Here is a 12,220-nt window from a genome sequence, read left to right as displayed (position 1 = left end):
TGGCTGCTGCCACGGCTGCTGCTGTTCGCACCGGACTCCTTTTTCCTTTTTCTTTCATTTGTTTGTTTTTGGAGATGGAGTCTTGCTCTGTCACCCAGGCTGGAGTGCAGTGGCACGATCTTGGCTCACTGCAACCTCTGCCTCCTGGGTTCAAGGATTCTACTGCCTCAGCCTCCCAAGTAGCTGGGACTATAGGCCCATGCCACCATGCCCAGCTAATTTTCATATTTTTAGTAGAGACAGGGTTTCACTACCTTGGCCAGGCTGGTCTCACACTCCTGACCTTGTGATCCATCCACCTCGGCCTCCGAAAGTGCTGGGATTACAGGCGTGAGCCACTGCCCGGCTCCTTGTTCCTTTGAACTGTCTCGCTCAGGACAGGATGGTAGTCCTTCCGCATCCTGCAAGGCTTGGACAGGATTTCTTTCTATTTAACACTGTCTCCTAAAGTGCTGCTTTCCTTGGGGAACTATGCTGTTCTTGCTAGTGCAGAACAAGTGGCACAACTGCCCTTGACCTCCACATGACCTTCTCAGGGCAGCCTAGACTCTAAATGTCTGTGACCTGCACCAGCAGTGGCGAGGCCGTGCGGGCCGCGGTCCAGCCTGGCTGCTCTCCCCCACTCCGCAGTGCTTTTCCACACCCACACTGCAGGTGCTGGTCGCGTTCCTGCTCCATCCTTCCAGCACAGAAGTGGCATTTTGCGGTTTTCTGTTGTCATGAAGCAAGTGCGCCACCACTTACCTGTCTAATGTGCGTGTGTTTATGAGCATGCCCATCTCAGTCTCCCTGAGTGCCTCTTTTCCGCCCCTGTCTCAGGCCTCTGTGTTAGCCGTTCCCTCTCTTTGAAACACCAAACTCCCTGATCTCAGCGTGTCTATCCAGTCTCGGCCTAACAGCATCTTCCCAGCGAGGCCTGCTCCGACCACACGGCCCGGGAAAGCAGCCCAGGCCCCCTCTCACTTCACCCTGTGCCTACCCTGTGTATTGTTTCTCCCCCTTGCCTGGTTTGTGTCAGGAAGGCAGAGGCCTTGCCTGTCCTGCTCACTGCCGCACCCCAGGCCCAGCATGCTGCCTGGCATGGGCAGGCATTGACTTGATATTAGCTGGGCAGTGAATGACAGGGGCTGAAAATATAATAGCAAGTCAGGGCCTAGCACAGGAAAATAAGTGATTGCTATGTAAGTGAAGGGTTGCTAATAGGATTTGGGTCATAACATACTGTTAAGGATAATTTTTTTGTTCTCTACATGTAAAAATGTGTATTTTAAAAAATTGAATGTTATGGGCCGGGCGCGGTGGCTCATGCCTGTAATCCCAGCACTTTGGGAAGCCGAGGCGAGTGGATCTCCTGAGGTTGGGAGTTCGAGACCAGCCTGACCAACATGGAGAAACCCCGTCTCTACTAAAAATACAAAATTATCTGGGCATGGTGGCACATGACTGTAATCCCAGCTACTAGGGAGGCTGAGGCAGGAGAATCACTTGAACCTGGGAGGCGGAGGTTGAGGTGAGCCAAGATCGCGCCATTGCACTCCAGCCTGGGCAACAAGTGTGAAACTCGGTCTCAAAAAAAAAAAAAAAAAAAAAAAAATTGGATGTTGTGGAATGAGGGAGACAAAAATGCTCTACGACTATTAACTGATGCTTTTCTGGTTTTGTTCTCCAGACACCATTTGCTTTTCACTCAAGATGATTTGATGTCTTATAAAACTCTGATGAACCATGATGGCTACACAGACATTAAGTATAGACAGCTATCAAGATGGGCAACAGGTGAGCTTGAACTTGATTCTGCATTCTAATTACAAATCAGCCTGGCACTCAAGCATGGACATTCCTTTGTATACTTGCAATTCAATTGCCATGAGGTTGCATGGTCAATGTTAGTGTGTTATGCATTTATTGTACATTCGTGTTCAGAAAAATAAGCCATAGAATAATACTATCTCCTTAACTGATAACAAGATTGCCAGGAATCTTGACTTCCCTAAGTCATATGACAGTTTCTTGGGAATTTACCTTTTTAATGTCAGTGTTAATTAGCACTGTTACTTTGAAAGAAAACCCGATTGATTTTCATGATGACAGATTCCCATGTTGACTGGTGACTTTCCTGAGTGTCTAACTGGATCAGCTTTTGAGTGGGAATCTTGTAGCTTCGTCTCCCCAGCTGCAGGCATGAGAGGGGCTGTCCCAGTAATGAATTTGCAGGGCCCCAGTGCTCCATCTTTGTACCTTGCTCATGCTTGGATGGTTGTGCCATACACGGGCAGCTCTCCATTGCCCTCCCACCATAGATGAGACTTTGTTCTCCTGGAAGCTATGGTGTTTTGTGCTTTTGAGGATCTGAGTGTTTTGTGTTCTGTGACCTGAATGAATTGAGAAGCCGGTGGATCGAGGCTTGACTGAGGCCCTTGCCGTCTTTCTTGGCCTGCGATCTTGTTAAAACACTGTGTTCTGAACCCACTGGCATTTGGCTCATCATCCCACTGACTCTGGAGCCAGTGAAGGGATTTGGCCCTGCCCTTTATTTTCCTGCCCAGCAGGCAGGGGCAGTGAAGTGCCCGCCCCCCCCGGCTCTCCTCCCCACCTCGAGGACTTCAGTGGCAAGGATCAGGCTCTGGATAACTCACTGGAGCCATGCTAGTGAGGTCTGAGGAGGGGTTAGGAGCTGAGGCACTGGGTCCCCCTTTCTCTGGTGCTTAGTTTTACCAGCCAGTCCTTGTTCAGTTCCTGTGGCAGAGATTTTTGTTGTTGGTGGTGGTGGTGGTAGCGTTTTTTTGTTTTTTTTTTTTTTTGCTTTGTATAGCAGTGAAAGGAGGGAAATTCTGTGATGTAGTCAGACTGCTTCCTTAGCCTAGAAGTCCTTAGTCCTTTGGTATTTCCAACTGACTTTTTTTTTTCTAAAATGCAAATCTAATAGCGTCCCGCCTGGGCTGTCCAGTGGCTCCCTGTGGATTCCTGTGGATTTCATGCCAAGCCCAAGCTGCCCTGTGGCCCGAATCGCCTGGCCCCTCTGGGCCCCAGGCCGCCCCCAGCATCTCTGCCTGGCACATCTTGGGCACCTCTCTGCCTGCCCTGGAGCACCGGTCCTCACTGTTCCCATCACTCTTCTCCCTCCTGCCTGCTAGGTCTTTGCTCTGACCCCACCGCTGCCTCCTGTGCACCAAGGCACGGTGACCACCTCCAACACAGCCTGGGACAGTAGTGCTTGCTACCGGCCACCTCCTCCCAGGCGGCTGTGCCAGGTGCAGATGACACCTGGAACACTGCCCTTTTCATACCGAGTGTTTCTCAGGGCCTGGGAAGTGTTTAGTCAGCATTATTTTAAATAAACATTGAAATATATCTACAGCATAGACCTATCGTAATTATTTTGCCAATTTTCCAAGGTTGAACATTTAGGTTTCTCTCTTTTCACAATCTTTTTTTTTTTCAAATACTGAAATGAATCTTTTAAGGCTTCTTATTTTTTATTATTTATTTATTTACTTATTTATTTATTTTGAGACGGAGTCTTGCTCTGTTGCCCTGGCTGGAGTGCAGTAGTGTGATCTCAGCTCACTACAACCTCCGTCTCCCAGGTTCAAGCAATTCTCCTGTCTCAGCCTCCTGAGTACCTGCGATTACAGGTGTGTGCCACCACTCCCAGCTAATTTTTTTGTATTTTTAGTAGAGACAGGGTTTCACCATGTTGGCCAGGCTGATTTTGAACCCCTGACCTCAGATGATCCGCCCACCTTGGCCTCCCAAAGTGCTGGGATTATAGGCATAAGCCACTGTGCCTGGCCTTTTTAAGGCTTTTTATACATGCTGGCAGATCGCCTTACAGAAATACTGTGTCCACTTAGGCTTTATTGCTTTTTTTTTTTTTTTAAGAGAAACTAAAACAGTTTTCCTAATATGTTGTACCATTTAAAGGCAGCAGAATAGAAGTCATCTTATTCCAAAAAACAAGACGTTGGAGGGAAGAGAGCACAGGGCTGGAGGATGTGAGAGGTGTCCTGTGGGGGTGGGCGTTCATGGCTGGCCCCCAGTCTGTCTGGATAGTGGGGATGGCCCCGCTTCCATGAGGTCTCCCCGCCCACGCTGCCCCAAGTTGCTTCCTCAAGGGACAGAAGCATGGCCAAATCCACCGTGGGAGAAATGGCCCATCCTGGTCCTGAGGAAGCTGAGGTCAGGACAGTCTAATCTGCTGCTCATGGATAACTAGAAGTTTACTTTCACGAAATTTTGTTTTTGTAAACTGATTTTTTTTTTAACGATTTAAATATTTTTTACCTAAATGACAAAGGCATTGCTCGTTTAAAGCAGTTTAAATGATAGTATCTTTTAAGGCTTTAAGTAAACACAGCTGGCCTTTTCCTTTCTGAATATAGTGACATTTTTATGGCTATGTATTGCTGAGGTTTGAGGGTAGATATGGGAGAAGTTCAGCCCTGTCCCAAATACGTAGCATATGGGGTTAGGTTGTGTCTGTGACATGGTAAGAAGACCTTGGACTATTTGTCTATGCTTCTCTGGCTGTAATATTACTACGCATGAGGAGATATAGCAATAGATGGAGGAGTAGATTGCATGTGTGCCATTCTCTTCATTAGGCCATCGCCAGTGTTATTTTAAAATCATGAGCATTTCACAAACATTGGTTATCTCAGTTCTTCAGCAGTTTGGAAATTTTACCTTTATTTTAAAGCACATTAAATTCAAAGCTGTTTTGTTGGTAGTATTCTTTACATATGATTGCAGTCGTATTACTGTCTGGCAGTTCCCCACTCCAACTGCATTCCTGTTGGAGCATGGAATACCTCGTAGTAGTTTGTGTTTGCTAATAAGAATTATCTTCCTCCTTTTACAGATGCAAGTAGTAACGGAGTTAAAGACAGAACAAGATCCAAACTGCTCTGAACCCGATGCAGAAGGAGTGAGCCCTCCCCCTGTGGAGTCTCAGACCCCGATGGATGTGGACAAGCAGGCCATTTATAGGTAGTGCCCGGGGTGCCGGCTGTGGGGGCCTCAGAGGAGTGAGGAGCATCCACAAGTTTGTTAAAAGGAACACTAGAACTAGTAGCGAGGCAGAGTTGTGAGGTGCCATTATGATGTGATAACTGCTCGGCTGAAAATTTTCTCAGATTAAGATGTTATTTCTGGCCAGGCATGGTGGCTCATGCCTGTAATCCCAGCACTTTGGGAGGCTGAGGCGGGTGGATCACTTGAAGTTAAGAGTTCGAGACCAGCCTGGCCAACATAGTGAAACTCCATCTCTACTAAAAATACAAAAATTAGCCAGACATGGTGGCACATGTCTGTAATCCCAGCTACTTGGGAGGCTGAGGCAGGAAAATCACTTGAACCGCGGAGGCGGAAGTTGCATTGAGCTGAGATCGCGCCATTGCACTCCAGCGTTGGCAACAAGAGCGAAACTCTGACACACACACACACACAAAGATGTTATTTCTAATACCTATAAAATTTTAGAATATAAATCTATAAGTTTTGTGTAACCTTGCAAAAAGAAATATTCAGGTACAGTTGATTTTACTGAGAATTCTACCAAACATATAAAGAAGAAAAGAGCAGCAAGTCTGCATAGTCTCTTTCAGGAAGTAGAGGAGGAGGGAAGGCTTCCCAACTCACTTTATAATTCACATCACTCTGACACTAAGACCAAAGACAATACCAAATAAGGAAAATACAGGCCAATATCCTTAATGAACTTAGATGTAAAAATCATCAATAAAATATTAACAAATCAATTCTAGCAATATGTAAAAAGAATAATACGTAGCGACCAAGTCAAGTTTTTCCTGGGAATGTCAGACTGGTTTAGTATTTAAAAGTCAATCAGGCCGGGTGCGGTGCCTCACACCTGTAATCCCAGAACTTTGGAAGACCGAGGCAGGTGGATCACCTGAGGTCAGGAGTTCAAGACCAGACTGGCCAACATGGCGAAACCCTGTCTCTACCAAAAAATACAAATATTAGCCGGGTGTGGTGGCGCATGCCTGTAGTCCCAGCTACTCTGGAGGCTGAGGTGGGAGAATCACTTGAACCCGGTAGGCGGAGGTTACAGTGAGCTGAGATCGTGCCACTGTACTCCAGTCTGGGTGACACAGAGTGAGACCCTATCTCAAAAAAAAAAAATTTTTTTTAAGTTCAGCATAGAATTATATATAACTCAGCAATTCTACTCCTATGCACATATATACCTAAGACAAATGAAAAAAGTCCACACAAAAACGTGTACATAAATCTTCATAGCAGCACAGCCTATCATGGCCAAAAGCTGGAAACAGTGCCCATGCCCATCAACTGATGAACGAACAGACACATTATGGCATCTCCATGCAATGCAATAATATTTAGCAGTAAAAGGAATGAAGTGACAGGTGCGGTGGCTCATGCCTGTAATCCCAGGGCTTTGAGAGGCCAAGTCGGGCAGATCACTTTAGGTCAGTTGTTCGAGACCAGCCTGGCCAAAATGGCGAAATCCTGTCTCTACTAAAACAAAATCTAGGCCGGGCGCGGTGGCTCACGCCTGTAATCCCAGCACTTTGGGAGGCTGAGGCAGGTGGATCATCTGAGGTCAGGAATTTGAGACCAGCCTGACCAACATGGAGAAAGCCCGTCTCTACTAAAAATACAAAATTAGCCGAGTCATGGTGGTGCATGCCTGTAGTCCCAGCTACTCCAGAGGCTGAGGCAGGAGAATCGCTTGAACCTGGGAGGCGGAGGTTGTGGTGAACCGAGATCACGCCATTGCACTCCAGCCTGGGCAATAAGAGTGAAACTCCATCTCAAAAAGTAAAAAAAATTAGCTGGGCATCATGGCGGGTGCCTGTAGTCCCAGCTATTTGGGGAGGCTAAGTAGGAGAATCGCTTAAACCCGGGAGGCAGAGGTTGCAGTGACCCAAGATCATGCCACTGCACTCCAGCCTGGGCGACAGAGCGAGACTCCGTCTCAAAAAAAAAAAAAAAAAAAAAAAAAGAATAAAGTACTGATACCTGTTAAAACACTGGTACGCCTTGGACGCATTATGCTGAGGGAAACAAGTCAGACACCACGGTCACGTATTATACGATTCCCATTTAGACAAAATGTCTAGAAGAGGCAAATATATAGAGATAGCAAGTAGGTTCTAGTAGGCTGGGGTCTGGGAAAAAATGGAGAATGACTGCTATTGGATACAGGGTTTCTTTGCGGGGATCATGGAAATGTTCCAAAGTTGATGGTGGCAGTGGCTGTGCAACTGTAAAAACCGTTGAATTGCATACTTTAAATGGATAAGCTGTGTGGTATGTGAATTTTCACCCAACAGAGGTGTTACGTGAAGTAGTGCAGGTGTACACACAAAGACAATCTCATGGAGATGTAGAACGTAAATGGATTTCTTTTCTTTTCTCCTCAGGCATCCACTATTTCCATTATTAGCTTTGTTGTTTGAAAAATGTGAACAATCTACACAGGGCTCTGAAGGCACAACTTCTGCCAGTTTTGATGTAGACATCGAAAATTTTGTAAGAAAGCAAGAGAAGGAAGGGAAACCTTTCTTTTGTGAAGATCCAGAAACTGACAATTTAGTAAGTAAAATAAATTTTATTTTTCAAAATGTGAAATCTGTTCATGAAATTTTAGGCTTCTAAGTAGAACTTTAGACTGCTTGTAGTTCTGCTAAAGGAGAGACTCATACAACTCTAAAAGAATTAATTTTTATGGTGTGTGTAATGTAGATATCCCCAAGTCTTCCAGCCTTCTCTAGGTATCTTTCATTTATTTAGTTTTTATTTTTAAATTTATTTTATTTTTGTAGACACATCTTACTGTGTTGCCCCAGATGGTCTCAAACTCCTGGCCTCAAGCCATCTTCCCTCCTCAGTCTCTCAAGGCCCAACCTACCCTTTCCTTTAAAAATCAAATAAAATAGGCCAGGCGTGGTGGCTCACACCTGTAATCCCGGCACTTTGGGAGGCCGAGGTGGGTGGATCACCAGATCAGGAGTTCGAGACCAGCCTGGCCAACATGGCAAAACCCCATTCTACTAAAAATACAAAATTAGCCAGGCATGGTGGCACATGCCTGCAGTCCCAGCTACTTAGGAGGCTGAGGCAGGAGAATTGCTTGAACCCAGGAGGCGGAGGTTGCAGTGAGCCGAGATTGTGCCACTGCACTCCAGCCTGGGTGACAGAGCGAGACTCTGTCTCAAAAAATAAAAAAATAAAAAAATAAAATAAAATAATTTGAGCCTCCATGCCAAATGTACACGGGGATTCAGTTCTCTGCACAGCGTTTGTAAAGGTCCGTGGGGTTGGGGTGTTCGGGCGGTATGTCTGTGACCTGCATCTGTCTTTGGTTTATCATGGACATGGACACAGACTTGAGCTGCATTCTCCAAGACAGCTCTGTCTTTTTTTTTTTTTTTTTTTGAGACAGAGTCTCGCTCTGTTGCCCAGGCTGGAGTGCAGTGGCGTGATCTCGGCTCACTGCAAGCTCTGCCTCCCAGGTTCAAGCCATTCTCCTGCCTCAGCCTCCCGAGTAGCTGGGACTACAGGCGCCCACCACCACGCCCGGCTAATTTTTTTTGTATTTTTAGTAGAGATGGAGTTTCACCATGTTAGCCAGGATACTCTCAATCTCCTGACCTCGTGATCTGCCTGCCTCAGCCTCCCAAAGTGCTGGGATTACAGGCGTGAGCCACCGCGCCCAGCGACAGCTCTGTCTTGAGGCTGACAGTGATTTGTGATGCCCTCCTCCCAGGGCCAGGGCTCCAAAATCCAGCATTTTCTGTGCCCTCCAGGGGCAATGGAGAACATCTTGGTTCCAACATCACTGGATTGCTCTGAATGAGCTGCACCTGAGGCACCTGTACAGCGCTGTCAGCTCGGTCTGGGTAGGCCACACTCTCTGGGTCTGCTCTCCTGCCAGAGTGTAACCACGTCTTTACTTCTCAGAGCTGGGTACACAAAGATCTGGCATCAGGGAACCTTCACTGGATTCCCTTCGAGCCATCTTGGTCCCATATCAAAACCCTGGTTAGGGCCTTCAACAGAAAAGTTTTTGGAAAACTCATTTTTCCTGAATAAATTGCTGAGGTCTTAGTTTTTAAGAAAATTCTCATTATATACTCGATGCTTACCACCAAATAGATTTTGTGGGTGAGTTATCTGACTTGGATCTGTCTCCTCCTCTCTGAGATGAGACTAACAGTGCATGCTCTTTGGGTGAGGATCCGACGCTCCCTCCACCCCTGAGTCTGTGGTCCGCATCCGTCTTCCCATTGGCCCACACCTGGCTTGGCCCAGTGAGTACAGCACAGGTGTCCTCTGCACCCCACCAGGCTGGCAGGGCCCCAGGTTCTCCTGACTGGTGAGTGTTTAGCACAGGGCCTAGCAGAGTTTGACACTCCATCATTTTTGTTATTAATTGATTCATTTATTCACTGCATAGATGCCTACGAATTACTACTACCAGATTTACAGGTGAAAGAGATGGGCTTCGGAGTTGCTGATTCGTAGGCAACTGGTACTTACGATAATGGCTGCATTATTGGTATTAGTTATCTATTGCTGTGGGACAAATTACCCCAAAATGTAGTTACTTAATATAAAACTATACAACTTTGGCCAGGCGTGGTGGCTCACGCCTGTAATCCCAGCACTTTGGGAGGCTGAGGCAGGTGGATCACCTGAAGTCAGGAGTTCGTGAACAGCCTGACCAACATGGTGAAACCCCATCTCTACTAAAAATACAAAAATTAGCTGGGCGTGGTGGTGCATGCCTGTAATCCCAGCTACTCAGGAGGCTGAGGCGGGAGAATCACTTGAACCCAGGAGGCAGAAGCTGTAGTGAGCTGAGATCGCACCACTGCACTTCAGCCTCCAGCTTGGGCAACAAGAGTGAAATCTGTCTCAAAAAAAAAAAAAAACAAAACAAAACAAACAAAAAAAAAATGATATAACTTTTAGAAAAATCGCAAGAGAAAATCTTGAGGATCTAGGACTAGGCAAAGACACCAAAATGGAACTTTATGAAAATGTAGCACTGCCTAGGGTGAGTGCGGATGTGTCCCTATTTGTGAATGTAGAAACAGGAGTAGATGAGGGTGAGTCACTTGTCCTGCCTGCTACAGAGCGAGTCAGTGGAAGGGCTAGGCTTCAGCTCACAGCCCACACACCTAGCACTGGGATGCACCGAGGTTACCACCATGCACCTTTGTCTTCCCTGCACACCAGATGCAGCCAAATACCAAAGCCCAGGTCACTGGCACTGGAACAACACATGAGTTTAGAGGATTTCTGATGTTATTCCACTTTGGTTATTGGCAGTAGAGATGGTTCCATCTAATGACTAAGAATTGGTATGTAGGATCATGATAACTTACAATAATGCTACCTTTTTCTCTGAAAGTCTTCATTTTCTCTGCTCTAGATGGTAAAAGCAATCCAGGTTTTGCGCATTCATCTTCTTGAGCTGGAAAAGGTTAACGAACTCTGCAAAGATTTCTGCAGTCGATACATTGCTTGTCTAAAAACAAAAATGAACAGTGAAACTCTGTTGAGTGGAGAGCCTGGAAGCCCTTACTCACCGGTGCAGTCCCAGGTACTTACATTTGGGGGTCTCACTTTCCCTCTCTGCCACTGTGAACATCTGCATTGAGTCATGAGACCACCAGCTCTTTCAGAATTCACTGGGTCATCTTAATGACTTTCTACAAGAAGGACCCTCTAGGTCTCTGACCCCAGCCTGGTTTGGGAATGAACTCCCTCAGATTATGAAGTGAGTCCTCAATCTGCATACTGGGCCCCCGGTCCCATGTTTATAGAAGACACAATTCATTTCTTTCTTTTACTTCTTCTTAAAATATTTTACTTATTCTTTTGAAAAATTGTGTAAAATATACATAATATAAAATTTACATCTTAGCTATTTTAAAATGTACAGTTCAATGGTGTTAAGTTTATTCACATTGTTGGGCAACCATCAACACCATCCATCTCCAGAACTTTCTCATCTTCTCAAACTCAAACTCTGACCCCATTAAACACTCATTCCGGATTCCCCCTCCCCTAGCCCCTGGAACCCACCATTCTACTGTCTGTCTCTGTGAATTCGATGACTCCAGGTCTCTCATGTTAAGTGGAATCGTACAGTGTTTGTCCTTCTGGGTCCTTTGCTTGTTTCATTGCGCAGAATGCCTGTAAGATTCATCCATGAGGAAGCACTATTGTGTTTTAGCCATTCTGATGATATGTAGTGATATTAATATTTCTTTGTGGTTTTAATTTTCATTTCCCTGATGGCTAATAATGTGGAACATTATTATACCCTCTGTGTATTTTCTTTGATAAAATGTCTGCTGCTTATGTCTTTTGCCTTTTTTTTTTTTTGAGACGGAGTCTCGCTCTGTCACCCATGCTGGAGTGCAGTGGCGCGATCTCGGCTCACTGCAAACTCTGCCTCCTGGGTTCACGCCATTCTCCTGCCTCACCCTCCTGAGTAGCTGGGACTACAGGTGCCCGCCACCACGCCTGGCTAATTTTTTGTATTTTTAGTAGAGACGGGGTTTCACTGTGTTAGCCAGGATGGTCTCGATCTCCTGACCTCGTGATCTGCCTGCCTCGGCCTCCCAAAGTGCTGGGATTACAGGCATGTCTGCCGCGCCCGACCGTCTTTTGCCCATTTTTTAACTGGATTTTTTTTTCAACTTCTGAGTGTTGAGAGTTCTTTGCTTATTGTAGATACTAGTTCTCTGTTGGATATATGGTTTGAAGTGTTTTCTCCAAGTCTATAGTAGCTAAGTATTTTTTTCATCCTCTTAACAGGTCTTTTTCAGAGCCAACCTTTTTAATTTTAATAAAGTTCAATTTATTAGGTTTTCCTTTTATGGATCATTCTTTTGGTGTCAAGTCTAAGAACTCTTTGCCTAACCCTAGGTCCCAAAGACTTTGTCTTAAGTTTTTTCGTAAAAGTTTTTAAATAGAGACAAGGTCTCACTATGTTGCCCAGGCTGGTCCCAAACTCCTGGGCTCAAGTGTGAACCACCATGCCTGGCCTCAAAAGTTTTATAGTTTTACATTTTGCATTTAAATCCATGATCCATTTCAAGTGGATTTTTCTATAGAATAACTCTCAAAACTGGGCACACTGTTTCCTCCCACCCTGTTATTCCTTTTCAAAATTGTTTTAGCTATTCTGGTTCCTTTGCCTGTCCACATAAAT

The 12,220-nt window shown here is 45.7% G+C and overlaps 1 protein-coding gene across 5 annotated transcripts in view; it reads left to right on the top strand.

The window, feature by feature from the left end:
• PKNOX1 (PBX/knotted 1 homeobox 1) overlaps positions 1–12,220 on the top strand; it is a 67,636-nt gene that overhangs the window by 33,651 nt on the left and 21,765 nt on the right. For all 5 annotated transcript variants that reach the window (XM_055279822.2, XM_063640553.1, XM_055279826.2 and 2 more), the window contains exons 2-5: positions 1,670–1,776; positions 4,862–4,989; positions 7,413–7,584; positions 10,430–10,600. In XM_055279822.2, the coding sequence (XP_055135797.1) occupies positions 1,726–1,776; positions 4,862–4,989; positions 7,413–7,584; positions 10,430–10,600 (522 nt within the window). In that variant the 5' untranslated portion in view covers positions 1,670–1,725. The remainder of the gene's footprint in view (positions 1–1,669; positions 1,777–4,861; positions 4,990–7,412; positions 7,585–10,429; positions 10,601–12,220) is intronic.

The sequence above is a fragment of the Symphalangus syndactylus genome, chromosome 5 (assembly GCF_028878055.3).
Source record: "Symphalangus syndactylus isolate Jambi chromosome 5, NHGRI_mSymSyn1-v2.1_pri, whole genome shotgun sequence".
In the NCBI taxonomy this organism is placed as follows: Eukaryota; Metazoa; Chordata; class Mammalia; order Primates; family Hylobatidae; genus Symphalangus; species Symphalangus syndactylus.
This window is presented reverse-complemented; position numbering and strand designations above follow the sequence as displayed.